At 37.5% G+C, this 19,226-nt stretch overlaps 1 protein-coding gene across 1 annotated transcript in view; it reads left to right on the forward strand.

Annotated features, from left to right (window-relative positions):
• The window catches only part of SPIRE1 (spire type actin nucleation factor 1), a 205,540-nt gene that overhangs the window by 70,488 nt on the left and 115,826 nt on the right, over nucleotides 1–19,226 (forward strand). The window contains 1 exon segment of the mRNA XM_043559432.1: nucleotides 15,095–15,328. Coding sequence (XP_043415367.1) covers nucleotides 15,095–15,328 — 234 coding nt within the window.

Below are 19,226 nucleotides of genomic sequence, written 5' to 3' on the forward strand. Positions count from 1 at the left end.
TCTGGAGTGAATAGGAATACTTCGTACAGGAGGTAACACTGAGCTGGGATTTGAAGGATAGGTAGGATTTGTCAGAGAGAAATGCCATCGGCAGAGTGGCGTGGATAAAGAAAGGCACAGCAATATGAAAATGATTGAAATAATATGCACAGTGTGGAGCTGTGCATGAAAAAGTTCACTGGGCTTAGAAGGTAAAAGACTTAGAATGGCATGTTAAAGAATTTATTATATATCCACATTAAAAGTGCTCAGGAAATAATAGTGAATAATTCTGATATGTGTGCAAATGGACTTTTTTGCCATGTAATAAAAGCAAAGAAAAAAAAAAGCATGTCTGAATTTTAGGGAAATATGTATTTTTTGGAGGTCAGATTTGCCCAAGGAAGGTAATATAATAATTATTCTGTCACTGTCAGTAACTCTGATCTCTTCATTATTTTCAGCTTTCCCCCTTCTTCTTCCTTTTCATCACCATTGAAACATACTTAAGGCTCTGTAGTCTTGAAAAGTAATAAAAAAAATAAATAAAATCTTACCTCTGCGCTGCTTCATGTCTGGCTGCTGTCACATTTCCCGTTGTCTTCATAAAAAATTCTTTTTTTCTTTAAATTTTATTTATTTAAGCAATTTCTGCACCCAGTGTGGGGCTTGAGCTCATGACCCCAAGATCAAGAGCCACATGCTCCTCCAGGTAAGCCAGCCAGGCACCCCTATTTTCATAACAATTTCTGATCATACTATGTACACATACTACTGTTTACTTACCCAGAGTGCCCTTGCTAAAGCTACCAGTAACCTCTGCTTCACTAAATCCAAGGTATGTGTCCTAGACCTTTCCTCACCCACGTCCAATACATATGACTGTGTCTTCCTTCTTAAAGTCCTAGATTTTTGTGATATCATCATTTGATTCATTCATCCTTCTGTCCCTTCCCCATTACTAGTGCTCCTTTACAGTCTTATATCTTGATTTCACATTCTCTGACCATTCATTAAGTGTTTGATTCTTCTTCCTTTGTGTGTTTTCACTCCTTCAGCTCTCTCATATATTCTCATGACTCTGTTGACCAATGATTTGCCAAGGAATCCCAGTTTATGACCCCAGTTCATGACTCTTCTGCAGTCCATATAGCTGCAGATCTAACATCTGTGATTATGTTTCCCACAGATATCTGAACTTACCATCTCTCTCTCTGAATCTCTTTTTCCTCCAATTTTCTGTATCAGTAAATGGTACCATTTTCTCTACTAGTCCAAGCTAGAAACCCTAAGGATCACTTTGATTCCTTTTCCCTACATTTAATGCATTGCCAAGTCCTTTCTCCTATCCATTTACCTGTGAAGTTGTTTCAGATCCTCTGCATTTTCTGTCTAAACACTATTATCACCCTGGCCCAAGAAACCATCATTCCTGAGTTGGCTACTACTGCAGTAGCCTCCTAATTGGTCTTCCCATATCTGCTCTGGCCCATTTTTCATCCATTTTCCAACATTGTATTTTTAAGTACACTCTCCCTCTTTTTTAGTTAATAGAATATTTCTTTCAGAGCAGTTTTAGGTTTATAGAAAAATTGGTTGGCAAGTATAGAGTTCCTACATACCCCTTTCCTCCTCTAGGGAGGGGGGGGTGGAGAGAGAGAGAGAGAGAGAGAGAGAGAGAGAATGAGAATGAGTGGGGGAGGGGCAGAAAGTGAGGGAGACATAGGATCCAAAATGGGTTCTGCGTTGACTGCAGAGAGTCCATTGTGGGGCTTGAACTCATGAACCATGAGCTCTTGACTTGAACTGAAGTTGGATGCCCAACTGACTGAGTCACTCAGGTGCCCTCCCCAGTTATTTAGAACTCACGTTAGTGTGGTACATTTGTTACAATTGATGAGCCAATATTGATACCTTATTATTATTATTATTATTATTATTATTATTATTTTAACAACTGAATTCCATAGTTTACATTAGGGTTCACTCTTTGTGTTGTACATTCTATGGATTTTGACAAATATGTATGACATGTATCCACATTACTGTATCATGTAGAATAGTTTCACTACTTTAAAAATCCCCCATGTTTCACCTTTTCATCTCCTTTCTAGCTCCCCAAATCCTGGCAACCTTTGTACTTTCTCCATATTTTGTCTTTTCTAGAATGTCCTGTAATATTTATCTTTTTCAGATTGGCTTCTTTTACTTAGCAATATACTTTTAAGGTTCCTCCATATCTTTTCATAGTTTGATAGCTAATTTCTTTTTATTTTCTCTGAATAATACCCCATTGTATGGATGTATCACAGTCTGTTACCCATTGATCTACTGAAGAACATCCTGGTTGTTTTCAAGTTTTGTCAGTTATGAATAAAGTCACTGTAAACATTTATGTGCAGATTTTCATGTGGGCATAAGTTTTCAACTTATTTGGATAAATACCAAGGAGCACAATTGCTTGATTTTATGGTAAGAGTATATCCTCAGTTGTGTGAGAAATTATCAGATGTCTTCCACAGTGGCTGGATCATTTTGCATTCCCACCAAACAATTAATGAGAATTCCTGTTGCTCCACATCTTCACCAGTGTTTGATGATGTCAGTGTTTTGGATTTTACCAATTCTAATAGGTGCATAGTGGGATCTCATTGTTTTAACTTGGAGTCCCCTAGTCCATATAATGTTGAGTGTCTTTTCATATGTTATTTGCCATCCACATATCTTCTTTGGTGAGTTGTCTGTCCCAATCACTTGCTCCTTGTGTAATAGAATTCATTTTTTTTCTTTCCTTTTTTAATTATTGAAGTAATCTCTACACCCAACATGGGGCTCAAACTCATGACCAAGAGTAGCATGCTCTTCCAACTGAGTCAGCCAGGTGCCCCATGGGTTCATTTTCTTACTGATGTTTAGAGTGCTTTGTGTATTTTAGATACCAGTCCTTTATCAGTATGTGTTCAGCAAACATTTTCTCCAGTCTTGGGGCTTGTTTCATTCTCTGAACAGTGCCTTTCATGGAGCAGAGCTTTAATTATATTGAAGTTCATGTTATCATTTTTTTTCTTTCATGATTGTGCTTTTGGCATTGTATTTAAAAAATTGCCAAGCCCAAGGTCACCTAGATTTTCTCCATGTTGTCTTTTAGTTTTATAATTTTGCATTTTCCTTTCAGGTTTATGATCTCTTTTGAGTTAATTTTTGGGAAAGTTACAAGGTCTGTGTCTAGATTTGTATTTTTGCATGTAGATATCCTGTAGTTCAGTACCATTTGTAATAAAGACTGTCCTCTCTCCATTGAATTGCCTTTGTTCCTTTGTCAAAGTTTAGTTGTGTATATTTTTTTGAGTCTCTTTTCTAGGCTTTATTCTGTTTAGTTCATCTATTTGTCTATTATTTTTCCAGTACCACATTGTCTTGATTACTGTGGCATGATATCTTTTATTTTATTTTTTTTATTTTTAGAGAGACAGAGAGAATGTGTGCATGAGGGGGGGAGAATGTGTGCGTGGGGTGGGGGGTGGGGAGGAGAGAGAGAGAGAGAGAGAGAGGGCACGAGAACCCAAGCAGGCTCCACAATCAGCGCAAAGCCCAGTGCAGACCTCTATCCCACTACCCTGGGACTGTGACCTGAGCCAAAATCAAGAGTCTGACATTCAAATGACTGAGCCACCCAGGTGCCCTGGCATGATATCTTTTAAAAATGAAATATGATCAGGGGCACCTGGGTGACCCCATCAGTTGAGCATCCGACTTCAGCTCAGTTCATGATCTCTCAGTTTGTGAGTTCAAGTCTCACTCTGTACTGACAGCTTGGAGCCTATTCAGATTGTGTCTCCCTCTCTCTCTGCCTTTTCCCCACTTGTGCTCTCTTTCAAAAATAAACATTAAAAAAAATTTTTTTAGGGGCGTCTGGGTGGCTCAGTCGGTTGAGTGTCCCACTTCAGCTCAGGTCATGATCTAATGGTTTATGAGTTTGAACCCTCGTCAGGCTCTGTGCTAACAGCTCAGAGCCTGGAGCCTGCTTCGGAATCTGTGACTCCCCCCCTCTCTCTGTCCCCTCCCCAGCTCATGCTCTGTCTCTGTCTCTCAAAAAATAAATAAACGTTAAAAAAATTAAAATAAAATTTTATAATAAAACAAAATGAAATATCAGATCATCCCACTCCCAAAACATGTCAGTTGCCTGCCATTGATTTTACGTGATGAAGGTTCAGGTCCTTCAGATAGCTCATATGAGGCCTTATGTTCTGTGCGAAGGACCCACTCTCCACTTCTCTAGCCTCTTCCTAGCCCTTCCTCTTGTCATTAGGATTTTTGTTTTCAGTCACTCCTTGTTCTTCTTGATCTCCAGGCCTTTATACTCACTGTTTCTCTCTGGAATTCTACTCTAATTCCCTCTTCTCTGGTTAGCTCTAGTTGGTTTTCATGTCTCCATTTAAGATTTATTTCCTGAAGAAGGGTTTCCTGAATTTCTAAACTAGATTAGGGCTCCCTGTTATATACTCTCATAACACTCTTTCTTCTTTATTATAATGTTTAGCACAATTACATGACTTATTTATTATCTGTTTTCTCTAAGACAGAACTTCTGTGAAAGCCAGAGAGCTCACAGAGTTATTTCATCATTGTTCTATCTCCATTGCTATATATACTGCTCTTGGTAAATACCTGTTGACTGAATGAATGAGTGAAGGGAAGGGAACTGTGTACACTGGACATTAGCTAGATTAATTAATGGAAAAATATACTTTCTTTGGATAGATTTTACTAGTTGTGAGTTACCACCATATTTAGAGATTGTAGCAGGAAATTTTATTAAATCTTTTATATTTTTGTGAGCAAGGTAGAAGAGTGTCAGATCAGTATTACAGAGTTACACATTGTAGTTAGAGTCAGCATGGAAAAAATGCCTCTGGTGTTCTGAAGGCTTCTTAGATGCAACTATCTTATTTAACATTTAAATCAGTTTTATGAAGATTCAGAAGGCATACCCAAATTGGCAGATTTTAGAAGTTTAGAAATGATAGTAAATGAATTAGATGGCAGACTCTAGATTTTAAATGATGTTCCTAAGAAAAGCAAAACATTTTTTAAATTTTTAAATGTTTATTTTGAGAGAGAGCGCGCGCACACACACACACACACACACACACACACACACACATATATATAAGCAAGTGGGGGAGGGGCAGAGAGAGAGGGAGGCCCAGAATCCAAAGCAGGCTCCAGGCTCTGAGTTGTCAGCACAGAGCCCAACATGGGGCTCAAACTCATGAACTGTGAGATCATGACCTGAGGCAAAGTCAGACGCTTAACTGACTGAGCCACCCAAGTACCCCAAAACAAAAACAAAAAATTTTATTTATCAAAATACAAAGATAAAATAGATTAGAGATAATGTAAAACCCTTTACCAGGATTACATAACATCTTTACAAAGACTAGGTACAATTATGTTTCAGTTGTTTTATTAATAGAAAAAGTTGGTTAACTATTATGTTGTCTGAATTACTTGTCACTGTGGTTGAATGTAAACCTAAAGTGTCAGCAATTTAATGAGTTTAACAGAAATCTGAATATAAAACTAGGTATATTTATAGAACTATGTGATGTAGAACAAGGAAGATGCCCATTTGTTGTTTCTTTGATGATTGTACTACACATGGAATGGAATTTAGTACTGAATAACATATTTTGGGCAAGTATTGGCAGACTAGGAGATGTTCAGATGTGCAGCTTGGTTATAGTAAAATTCTGGCTATGGAATTTTATAAGTGACAATGTCAGGTTGGAGTCCTGGCTCTGTTACTTGTTAATCGACAGTAAACAGTTTATTGACCCTCTTTTAAGTTCAATTTTCTCATCTTTAAAATGGAGATGTCTCCTTCACAGGATTGTGATAAATAAAGGAAAACATGTTCTAATAAAATGTTACACAAATATAAGGACATCTCATTCATCTCATTGGCAAAGGGACCTGAGGAGTTGAAGAAACTGTTTTTAATTTTCAGGCTGGAGAATAGGGGATTTTGGCAATGAGGCACAATGGTGAAGGCAATAGCAACTACTGTTTGTTTGATGTCACTAAAGTGCTAGGCACCTTGCTTGACAACTTTGATATAAGTTGTCCCCATTTTATCAGATTTGGCATTAAAGATTTCTGTGCTATTATAACTCTCATGTGTTTAACCAAGATTTTAAAGCACATACTCTGTGTAAAGCAAAGTGCTAGGCATTGTAGCAAATAACAGGAAGAATCATACTTGATCCCTGTCCTAAAGGAGTTTCTTTCTTTTTTTTTTTTTTTAAGATTTATTTGTTTTTGAGAGAGAGTACAAGTGGGGAACGGGCAGAGAGAGAGGGGAACAAAAGATGGGAAGGGAGCTCTGTGCTGACAGCAGCAACCTTGATACAGGGCTCAAACTCATGAGCTGTGAGATCATGGCTTGAGCCGAAGTTGGACGCTCAACTGACTTGGCCACCCAGGTGCCCTGAAGTTTATATTTTAGTAAAGAAAACAAATATGGACTCAAATATTTTTAGGAAATGCAAGTCAGGTTGAAGAGGGGCCAGATGAAGTGAGTTAGCATGGTAAGAGGAAGACTGTATGTGGGCTCAGTGGGCTTACGCCAACCTGCGTGCTTTCCATGAAACAGCGACGTTAGTGGGTATGCTGTTCTTCTATAGTGAGGCTACTCTCAGTGATGGCATGGCTGTGTCTGGAGTCCAGAGAACACTCAGTTCCATTCATGTGTCTCTTTACCTCTGAGCTGTAGGGTTTTATAGCCAGCTATCACTAGCTGAGAGGTAATTAGTCATAATGTTGTAGCAGCCTTAAATTTTGGAATACGTGGTTTTATTTGATGCCTTCTTTCCTTCACCCTTTATCAGTTGATTAGGCTTAAAAACCACACATTTCAATTGTGCTTCAATTGTTCCATTTAACTTTAAGGTTTTATGCTGTAATTCCCTGCTCATTTTAGAGTCTCTGGAAGCGTCTGGGGTTGGGGTGTGGTGCCAATGTGACAGGACATGAAGGATGATTTTCCAGCTGCCTGAAGACTGGTCATTCAAAGGAATGACATTGTAGTTTCCCTTGGGTTTCTTAACATTTCCAAAGGTTTTGGCAAAGGAACTTCTAAAATTAGTACAAGTAAGTATATATCTAGGCAAGCTAGCATGTCTAGGTACAGTTATGCTTTGATTATTGTTCTTGTGGTCACCCTTATTCCATAGCTGCAGACTATCTGAAGAACTGGGTATATATTTTAGCAAAAGGTTAAAAGTTACCTCAGTCCAGAAGTAGTAGTGAGTCATCTGGTGTACATGTCAGACTACTCATGCCCAGCCATATATGCTATGTTTCCAAGAGATTGGGTTAAATATAGAATTACTTTGTGGTTCAGATTTAAATCAGGAAAGATGAATAGATTTAGGACATTTAAACCAGGTTAGACATAATTTATGCTTTAGCTAGAAAGTTTCAGAGGCTGTTCAGGGTTGGATCACCACTGTAGTGGTCTGTTGAAATGAGAGAGATTAAAGTGACAGGTATTTTTGCCCATGTCCATAAATTCCATATCCAACTTTCAACCATACAGATATGAGTTGAAGGAATTTATATTTTGGTTTATTCACTCATTAACTGTTAAGTCTTTGCTGTTTATAAAATAATGTAAAGACATAAAGATGAATCATAGAGGACTTTACCTTCAAGGAGGTTAATCTTTTTGGGGAATTAAGATATGTACATAATTAACTATTATCCAAGTTAAAAAGTGAAATGTACTGCATAAAGGTACAAGTCAATGTCATGGTGATTTTGAAGGGAAAAATGATTGTTTTCATCAAGGAAGAACAGTGGATAGAGACTGTGATGTGATATAACAGCTGATAGTTGTTAATCAGGGTTAGCAAGTCATTATTGAAGGGTTCCTTTGAGCAGGGAGATGGAAAAATGAATAGGATTTGGACATACAAAAGTACAGGAGAAAGTCCATGTAGAAGGTAGGAACAATACTGAAAAATGTCATAGAGACAAAGTATAAAAAGCATATAAAGGAAAGAATAAGAAATCAGTACAGTTGGACAACAGTGTACATGAGTGATAATAAAAAAAAAACTACATTGAAGAGATGAATTATAGTAAGATGAGAAACTGTGTTTGTTATTTAAAGCCTACTCTTCACCCTGGGAATGTCTGCCTAGAAGACACACCTTTTACCATGACTGTGGTAAATAAAATTGCGTTTTGAGTAGGACCCAGAACAAGAGAAGGCTCTGAAACAAGTCCTGTTGCTATGCAAACCGCTCTGTCACTTGGGCCATATGGTCCAGCAAATCCAATGGTGCTTGAATTGGCAAGTAGATAGTTGCTGTTTGGAGCTTTTGGCAAGCTCCAGTAGGTAAATGGCCGTGTAGATCCTTAGGATTTTGGAGTAAAGCCCTGTTACTCTTTGTGCATAACTGTTCTCCATTTGAGAAACAGCTCTTGGTCTGCTACTAGGCCATACTACAGACTGAACACTTAACCATGGGCCACCAAGTTACTATGTGACCTGAGTTTCCCGTCATGAACTGGGTATTATCAGACCCTTCAAGTCATGAGGAGTGTGTATAGCAGCACTCCATCATCATTTGGAATGGTGTATATGTGATGGGGCACAAGTACGCCCCGAAAGCACTGCCTGAATGTACTTCTGCTACACTCCCTTGTCTTCCTAGCCTGTACCTGTCTGCGTTCTGGGGAGTTCTATAGTCAGTTGACAGAAGAAAAGAAGACTGGCGCCTGGTTTACAGATGGTTCTGCATAATATGCAGGTGCCACCTGGAAGTGGACAGCTGTAGCAATATATGTCCTTTCAGGGATATCCCTGAAGGATAGTGTCGAAGGGAAATCCTCCCAGTGGGCAGAACTTTGAACAGTATACTTGGTTGTGTACTTTTTTTTTCTTAATTTTTTTTTAACGTTTTATTTATTTTTGAGACAGGGAGAGACAGAGCATGAACAGGGGAGGGTCAGAGAGAGGGAGACACAGAATCTGAAACAGGCTCCAGGCTCTGAGCTGTCAGCACAGAGCCCGACGCGGGGCTCAAACTCACGGACTGCGAGATCATGACCTGAGCTGAAGTCAGCTGCTTAACCGACTGAGCCACCCAGGTGCCCCAAGTTGTGTACTTTTACTTGGAAGGGACATGATTGGAATATTGGTGACAAGGAAATCTGGGGAAGAGATATGTGGTTAGATTCTCTGGACAAAAAATGGGAAGGTATTTGTGTCCCATGTGAATGCTTACCAAAGAGTGCCCTCAGCAGAGAAGGATATTAATATTCAAATCGATGGGATGACCTTTTCTGTGGATACCAGTCAGCCTCTTTTCCCAGCCACTCTGTCATCTTGCAGTAGTCTTGTGAACATGGCTAGGGATGGGGATTATGCCATCAACATGGATTTCCACTCACCAGGGTTCACCTAGCTATAGCCACTGCCTAGGGCCCAATCTAACAGCAAGGAGAGACCAATACTAAATTCCCAATATGGCTCTGTTACCCTGGGCAAGAGCTGTTACCCAGCTCCCTGGTGGCAGGTTTATTACATTGGATCTCTTCCATCATAGAAGGGGCAGCATTTTGTTCTTACTGGAAGAGTGACTTACTCTTTTTTTTTTCAGAGAGTGTACAACAGAGAGCTTTTATTGAATAGTAATAAAACAGGAACCTTATGTTTACCCTAATTTCTTTTTTTTAATATGAAATTTATTGTCAAATTGGTTTCCATACAACACCCAGTGCTCATCCCAACAGGTGCCCTCCTCAATGCCCATCACCCACTTTCCCCTCCCTCCCACCCCCCACCAACCCTCAGTTATTCTCAGTTGTCAAGAGTCTCTTATGGTTTGGCTCCCTCCCTCTAATTTTTTTTTCCTTCCCCTCCCCATGGTCTTCTGTTAAGTTTCACAGGATCCACATAAGAGTGAAAACGTATGGTATCTGTCTTTCTCTGTATGACTTATTTCACTTAGCATCACACTCTCCAGTTCCATCCACATTACTACAAAAGGCCAGATTTCATTCTTTCTCATTGCCATGTAGTACTCCATTGTGTATATAAACCACAATTTCTTTATCCATTCATCAGTTGATGGACATTTAGGCTCTTTCCATAATTTGGCTATTGTTGACAGTGCTGCTATAAACATTGGGGTACAAGTGCCCCTATGCATCAGCACTCCTGTATCCCTTGGGTAAATTCCTAGCAGTGCTATTGCTGGGTCATAAAGTAGATCTATTTTTAATTTTTTGAGGAACCTCCAGACTGTTTTCCAGAGTGGCTGCACCATTTTGCATTCCCACCAATAGTGCAAGAGTGTTCCCGTTTCTCCACATCCTCTCCGGCATCTATAGTCTCCTGATTTGTTCATTTTAGCCAAGGAGTGACTTACTCTTGATGTAGATTTGCCTTCCCTAGGCATACAGTGCTTCTGCCAAAACTATCATCCTTGGATCTACAGAATGCCTTACTCACCATCATGGTAATTCACACAGCATTACTTCTGATCAAGGAATGAAATAGGAAATTAGGTGTAGCAGTGGGCCTGCTCACAGAATCCACTGGTCTTACTATGTTTCCCACTATCCTGAAGCAGTGGACTTGATAGAATAGCAGAATGGACTTTAAGGAGACTTAAAGAGATGTATATGTGTGCCAGATTCACAAGAGGTACACTTGTGATGGTTAATTTTATGTCTTTTATTATTAATTTTTTTATTTGAGGGTAGTTGACACACAATGTTACATTATTTTCAGGTGTACAACAGTAGTGATTGGACAGGTATATACATTATGCTGTGCTCACCACAACACTGTTACAATATCAATGACTATATTCCTTATGCTGTACCTTTTATGTGACTTATTCATTCCTTAATTAGAAGCCTTTATGTCCCATTCCCCTTCACCTATTTTGCCCACCCCCGGCTCCCTCCCCTCTGGCAGCCACGAATTTGTTCTTTGTATGTACAGGTCTGATTCTGCTTTTTGTGTGTTTATTCATTTGTTTTGTTTTGTTTTGTTTTTAGATTGCACCTATAAGTGAAATCATACGGCATTTGTCTTTCTCAGTCTGATTTATTTCACATAGCATAATAACCCTCTAGGTCCATCCATGTAGTTGCAGTGGCAAGATTGCATCCTTTTTTATGGCTTTGTAATATTCTGTTTATATATATGTGTGTGTGTGTGTGTGTGTGTGTGTGTGTGTGTGTGTGTATGTGTATATACATACCACATCTTCCTTATCCATTTGTCAGTGGTTGCTTCCATATCTTGGCTATTGTAAATAACTGCAATAAACATAAGGATACATATATCTTTTCAAATAAGTGTTTTTGTTTTCTTTGGGAAAATATGCAGTAGTGGAATGACTAGATTGTGTAATAATTCTATTTTTAATTTTTTGATGAACTCTCATACTGTTTTCTATAGTGGGTATACTAATTTACATTCTACCAATTGTGTGTATGAGGGTTCCTTTTTCTCCATATCCTTGTCAACACTTGTTATTGTCTTTTTTTTATTTTAGTCAGTCTGACAGGTGTGAGATGGTATCTCATTGTGGGTTTGATTTGAATTTCCCTGATGATTAGTGATATTGAGCATATTTTCATGTTTCTATTGGCCATCTCTGTGTCTTCTTTGGGAAAATGTCTATTTAGGTCGTCTGTTCATTTTTTGATTGGATTGGGGTTTTTGTTGTTGTTGCTGTTGTTCTGATGTTGAGTTGTATAAGCTCTTTACATGTTTTGGATATTAACCCCTTACTGGATATGTCATTTGCAAGTATCTTCTCCTATTTAGTGGGTTGTCTTTTTGTTTCATTGATTGTTTCCTTTAGGCTGCAAAATCTTTATTTTGATGTGGTCCTGATTATTTTTGCTTTTGTTTCCCTTCAACTTTGAAAACAGAGAGTAGAGTTCCAAGTCACACAATACAAATGGATGAAAATATTCTGTATTTTCAGTGGGAAATAGTAAAAAAAAAAAGTATTGGTTAAAAACTAGAAGTTGAGAAATTAAGCCTTATATACATTTTGAAACTTGTGTTGAGAAAATATTATTTCAGTTGATAAGGTAGATTTCAAATTTCGTAGAGATTTTTTTGAGTGAATGCCTCAATGCTTTTAAGGGCTGGAGAGTATATGATGACCATGACTCTATTGTGCTTAACTTATCTTTAAAACTTCTGACTTTTCTTTTTCTTTGATACCACATAAATAAATCAAAAAAAAAAAAAAAAAAAAAAACAGCATTGTGGTGCTCCTGGGTGGCTCAGTCAGTTGGGCAACTGACTTCGGCTCAGGTCATGATCTCATGGTTTGTGAGTTCCAGCCCCGTGTTGGGCTCTGTGCTGACGGCTCAGAGCCTGGGGCCTGCTTCAGATTCTGTGTCTCCTTCGCTCTCTGCCCCACCCCCACTCATGCTCTGTCTCTCTCTGTCTCAGAAATAAGCATTTAAAAAAATATATTTTAAAAAAACGGCATTGTATAGATTTTTCACCTCTTTGGCTAGATTTATCCCTAGGTATTTTATGGTTTTTTGGTGCAATTGTAATTGGGATCGATTCCTTGATTTCTCTGTCTGTTGCTTCATTATTGGTGTATATGAGTGCAACCAATTTCTGTGCATTGATTTTATATCCTGCAACTTTGTTGAACTCATGGATCAGTTCTAGCTGTTTTTTGGTGGAATCTTTTGGATTTTCCATATAGAGTATCGTGTCATCTGCGAAGAGTGAAAGTTTGACCTCCTCCTTGCTGATTTGGATGCCTTTTATTTCTTTGTGTTGTCTGATTGCTGAGGCTAAGACTTCCAATACTATGTTGAATAACAGTGGTGAGAGTGGACACCCCTGTCTTGTTCCTGACCTTAGGGGGAAAGCTCTCAGTTTTTCCCCATTGAGGATATTAGGGGTAGGTCTTTCATATAGGGCTTTTATGGGTCTTGAGGTATGATCTTTCCATCCCCTACTTTCTTGAGGGTTTTTATCAAGAAAGGATGCTATGTTTTGTCAAATGCTGTCTCTGCATCTATGGAGAGGATCATGTGGTCTTGTCCTTTGTTTTATTGATGTGATATGTCACATTTATTGTTTTGCAGTTATTGAACCAGCCCTGCATCCCAGGTATAAATCCCACTTGCTTGTGGTGAATAAGTTTTTAATGTATTGTTGGATCCAGTTGGCTAGTATCTTGTTGTTTTGCATCCATGTTCATCAGGGAAATTGGTCTGTAGTTCTCCTTTTTAGTGGAGTCTCTGCCTGGTTTTGGAATCTAGGTAATGCTGGCTTCATAGAAACAGTTTGGAGGTTTTCCTTCCATTTCTATTTTTTGGAAGAGCTTCAAGAGAATAGGTGTTAACTCTTCTTTAAATGTTTGGTAGAATTCCCCTGGGAAGCCATCTGGCCCTGGACTCTTGTTTTTTGGGAGATTTTTTGATTACTAATTTGATTTCTTTACTGGTTATGGGTCTGTTCAAATTTCCTATTTCTTCCTGTTTCAGTTTTGGTAGTTTATATGTTTTTAGGAATTTGTCCATTTCTTCCAGATTGCCCATTTTATTGGCATATAATTGCTCATAATATTCTCTTATTATTGTTTGTATTTCTGCTGTGTTGGTTGTGGTCTCTCCTCTTTCATTCTTGATGTTATTTATTCGGGTTCTTTCCTTTTTCTTTTTAATCAAACTGGCCTAGGGGTTTATCCATTTTGTTAATTCTTTCAGAGAACCAGCTCCTGGTTTCATTGGTCTGTTCTGTTTGTTTGGTTTCAATAGCATTGATTTCTGCTCTAATCTTTATTATTTCCTGTCTTCTGCTGGTTTTGGGTTTTACTTACTGTTCTTTTTCCAGCTCTTTAAAGTGTAAGGTTGGGTTGTGTATCTGTGACCTTTCTTCCTTCTTTAGGAAGGCCTGGATTGCTATATTACTTCCCTCTTATGACTGCCTTTGCTGGGTGCCAAAGGTTTTAGATAGAGAAGAATTGTTTATATGTGATCTTTCTAAGCAGAAAAGAAAGGCTCTATTGAGGAATAATGTAGAATTCCCTATATTAACACAAGTCTGGAGCATTTATCAGGGTTATATTAGGCAGTGATACATACCCAGTGTTCCTAAATTCGTATTTATATTTTCAGAGGTAATATTGGTGGAGGTGACAGGATAGGGAGGATTATCTATGCATTACATTGAAATCAGAGTTTGAAAAAGTCTCTCACTTATTTGTATCATATGAGAGCTGTGTGTTTTCAATAATTAAATGTAACTCACTGGGCAGTGTTTATATGGTTAAGAGTAGATTTGTTTGTTTAAACTTAAGTTAGCTGCTACTAATAATTGAGTTTGCAGTCTCTCACATTCCTGGGGTGTCTGTGAAATAGACATTGATAAACACCAGTGTAAAAGTTCTGAAAGAATATGTGCTTTGATAGCTCTGTCTGTTCTCAGAAATATCTTTTGGAAATGTGGATAATCCACCTGGTTAGTATTTTATATGAATGGATAATACAGATTTTAGTTTATAGTATAAATCTAAGAAAACAAAAAGAGTTCATGTATTGTATATACTGGATTGAAGAAGTCACACAAAAATTTCCATCTGGGATTTTTTTTTATTTTATTTTTTTTTCAACGGTTTTTTTTTTTTTTTTTTTTTTTTTTTTTTTTTTTTTTTTTTTTTTTTTTTTTATTTTTGGGGCAGAGAGAGACAGAGCATGAATGGGGGAGGGACAGAGAGAGAGGGAGACACAGAATCGGAAACAGTCTCCAGGCTCCGAGCCATAAGCCCAGAGCCTGACGCGGGGCTCGAACTCACGGACAGTGAGGTCGTGACCTGGCTGAAGTCAGACGCTTAACCGACTGCGCCACCCAGGCGCCCCTGGGATTTTTTTTTTAATGTATAGGTGAGGCTTACTTATCTCCTCAAATCTAATTTATTACCTGTTTCTGCAGTGGAATAGATTATACTTAGCTTAAGTGTCATACTAAATATTTTATGCCTTACAGTTCTATAAAGCTATTTAGTCATCTTTATTAATCACCTTTCTTTAATGTCCCTAGGTTATTGAATCTTTGGGAATTGTTATTTATAAAGCACTGGACTATGGTTTGAAGGAGAATGAAGAAAGGGAGTTAAGCCCACCCCTAGAGCAGCTCATTGATCACATGGCCAACACGGTCGAAGCTGATGGCAGCAATGATGAGGGCTATGAGGCTGCAGATGAAGGCCTGGAAGATGGAGAAGATGAAAAGAGAAAAGTCTCAGCCATCCGGTCATATAGAGATGTCATGAAGGTAAAGAGGCAGTTTACATAGTACTTGTTTTTAAGAGTTATTTCATTTTAGATTCTTAACTGTAGAGCACAAATTGATGGTTTACCAGAGGGGAGGTGGACAGGGGGATGGGTGAAACAGGTGATGGAGATTAAGGAGTGCACGTGTTGTGATGACAACAGGTGTATGTAAGTGTTGGATCACTGTATTATACACCTGAAAGTAATATTAACAACGTGTATTAACTAACTGGAATTTAAATGAAAACTTTTTTAAAAAAGCATTTGGGGAAAAAATAAGTTATGAACTATAAAAAGTAAATGGGAATTCAGCATTTGATCATAGTTTGTAGATCTTTAGCTATAAGTGAAATGAATAAGGAACTAAAATACTCCTGGTTTTGTGATTTGTTCATAGCTTCAACATGGCCTTTTGTGATTAAATGATAACTCTCAAAATCCACTTTTAGATATTATATGCTCCTAATATTACATATTATACACCAGCTTAACTGCACATTATGTCTTGAGTTGACTTCTGCATTTTCTTTTATGGACTAAATAACAACTGTGATCTAATTTATATGAAGATTCTGAATCTGAAGTATCACAGCTGATTGTGTAACTTTGTTTTCTTGACCTACTCAGTGCTATCTATATGTAATGAAACAAGTTCTGTAGCTTGAATTGAAAATTTCTTCTTAGTTAAATTTTTGTGTGTACTTGAAGAACATAATTTCTATAATGCTAAATGTACAGAGATTAAAATTAAGATTTGTCAGTTTAGTCTCAAAAGAGAATTCTGTTTAGAGCTATTTGTATATGGTGTTTACTGGATTTTGTAAGCAATACTGGTTATATATCACTTATTTTACAACTTTTTAAAAAACATCCCAGAGAAAAGAATAGAGAGAAACTGTGAAGATCGTAGTTTCCAGGTGTACTGAAGCATACCCTGCTTCTTGTTCCTTCTTAGATGATAAATCTCCCAGAAACTCTGGAATAGGGCTCTACATTTATGATACTTATGAAATTCAGATATTCTTTAGCTCTTTTATTTTGTTTCTTTTTTTTAAGTTTATTTATTTTTTTAGAGATAGACATGAGCAGGGAACAGGGTGGGCGGGGGGGGGGGAGAGAGGGAGGGAGGGAGGGAGGGAGGGAGAGAGAGAGAGAGAGAGAGATCATCCCAAGCAGGCTCCATGCTGTCAGTATAGAGCCAGACATGGGGCTCAAATTTACAAACTGAGATCATGATCTGAGCCAAAATCCACAGTTAGATGCTTTACCAACCGAGCCACCCCCGTGCCTCTAGCTCTTTTAATACTTGCAATACTTCTCGTTTTAAATCAACAGTGTCTGTAGGTAAAATCCTCATAATGTGTAGAAATTAAAATTTCACACAGTTTATTCATTTTGTATTTTCTAGGGGTCAAGGTATATTTTATTTTTTTGTTTTATTTATTTATATCTGAGCCCATATCAAGAGTTGGATGCTCAACCAACTGAGCCACCCAGGCACCCCTTCAAGTATATTTTAAAATATATATACACTTAAAGGCCAGATAAAACTTTCTGCAGCCCACAGATGACCTACTTGTTCCACTGCAGACCAGTGATAATGATTAAAAATGAAGAGTAAAAGGTTTTCCATTAAGACATAAACCTATTTATGCCTCTAAAATTGAGTCTGCAGTTTTTTGGTGGGGGCTATGTAGGGGGCAGTGAACAGGGAATGGTGAATGAGGAAGAGAACACTCACTTAACCAGCTACAGCAATTAAGTTAACCCTGGCACCAATAGAATGACAGATGTCATAGCCAGATTGCTCATACTGCAGATTTGGAAGATGAGGGCTAGGGATTTATTGGATTGTTATCATTATTATTCAAGACATTGAATATTTTAACTTATAAAATAAAAATTCTCAGACATTCAGCCATTTGAACTGAACTTGTTTTATTTTTTTAATTTGGGCTATTGCATCTGGACTCCTGCCTATCTTACTGCTACCTTAATATGAAAAATAAATAGTTAAAAGGGTGCTTATGTATCATAAAAATCCATTATTCATGGCCACATAGTGATACATAGAGTTTGTGGTTTAATTAATGAGTTGAAATCTTCAGTTAGTAAACTAACTTCTTGTTTATTTTGTTGGAAGAGAAGAAGTAACTGAAGGAATATAACTACTTTCTCCTTGTTGAAAGTGGAAATATGAAACTAAGTTTGAATAATATAAATAATAGAATATTTAGGAACTTGGAGACAGCTTTTTTTTTAATTCTTAGTGAGCAAGACCTCTTTAATGTGTAATGTGTAATGTTTCCCCTGAATAGTTATTTGTTCTTATTCTACTAATATTTTGTTATATTTTCATATATTTGTTGTTCTCTGAGCCTTATGATAACACTGTGAGGTAGATTGAGAAGACATTTTTATGCCCATTTTACACCAAGAAGAACTAAGGCTCAGAGAGGTATATGACTTCTCCAGCTTCATAGAACTGAGTAAGTAAGAAGGGTACATGGTGATTATATTCAGAGCTTATACTCTGGTAGGCCTCGTTTTACCATTTTCATACCAACTGTTGTTGCCCTGGATTATCGAATCCTATGATCCTTATTTTTTTTTTAATTTCTATTTATTTATTTATTTACTTATTTATTTGAGAGAGAGAGAGAGTGAGCAGGGGAGGGGCAGAGAGAGAGCGAAAGGGAATCCCAAGCAGGCTCTGCACTGTCAGCACGGAGCTGATGCTGGGCTGAACCCACAAACCATGAGATCATGACCTGATCCAAAACCAAGAGCTTAACTTAACTGACTGAGCCACCCAGGTGTCCTATATTCTTTTTTTAAAAAAATATTTATTTATTTATTTTGAAAGAGAGAGAACGTGAGTGGGAGGGAGGGGCAGAGAGAGGAGAGAGAGAACATAATTAATATAAAGTATCTAGTATAGTTCTTGTCATGAATAACAATTTAATAGCATTTACTATATGCCAGGCATTTTCCTAGGTGCTAGGCACATAGCAATACGCAACATACAAATGGTCCCTACCTTTATGGCTCCTAATTTTAATGTAGAAAAATAGAATATAAACAAGTAAAGCATAAAAACACACATGTAATTTTTTCTGACTCATTGCAGTCACAGATTTATGTCAGAGATAGAACATGTTCTTCCCTTAAATTAAGAATATAACACCTAAAGCATTTTCCTTTCAGTTGAAGTATTTCTTGAGAAATATATGAATATATATATATATATATATATATATATATATATATATAACCTGTAACCAAGTACTTAACACCTTCAAGAAGCATTAACAAAAGATCATTCTAAAAAATTGTTTTCTTATCTGTAAGGGGCATCTGGGTGGCTCAGTCAGTTAAGTGTCTAACTTTTGATCTCAGCTCAGGTCTTGATCTTAGCATTGTGGGTTCAAGCCCTGCATTGGGCTCCACACTGGGTGTGAAGCCCACTTTAAAAAACATTATTTTTGTATCTGTAAATACATTCTGGAAAATATTCACCCAATTAACATTAATCAAAAAGAAGAGATTGTAGACATGAAGAAAAATTGGAGATTGATGGAGCACAAAGTGTGCAGGAAAGGAGATTGAAGAGTCAGGGTTAGAGATGATGGAAGAGTAAGACTTAAGACAGTGGATAGAAAGAATGAGTAAAAAAAAGTGGTGTGGAATCTAGGAAAAGTGTCTGAGAAATGACTGAAATTAATATGAGAATAGTACATGAACAAAGTTCTTCATTTGAAATGAATGTAAAATTCTCAGTTTATTCATATATTCATTTACCTTTTGAAATGTAAAGTAAGCGTTTAGTGTGCCTTCTTTGTGCTGAGTGCTCTATCAGCACTTAGGTTGCTGAGATTAAATAGGGTTAGGTGAACCCC

The sequence above is a fragment of the Prionailurus bengalensis genome, chromosome D3 (genome assembly GCF_016509475.1).
Source record: "Prionailurus bengalensis isolate Pbe53 chromosome D3, Fcat_Pben_1.1_paternal_pri, whole genome shotgun sequence".
Taxonomy (NCBI): domain Eukaryota; kingdom Metazoa; phylum Chordata; class Mammalia; order Carnivora; family Felidae; genus Prionailurus; species Prionailurus bengalensis.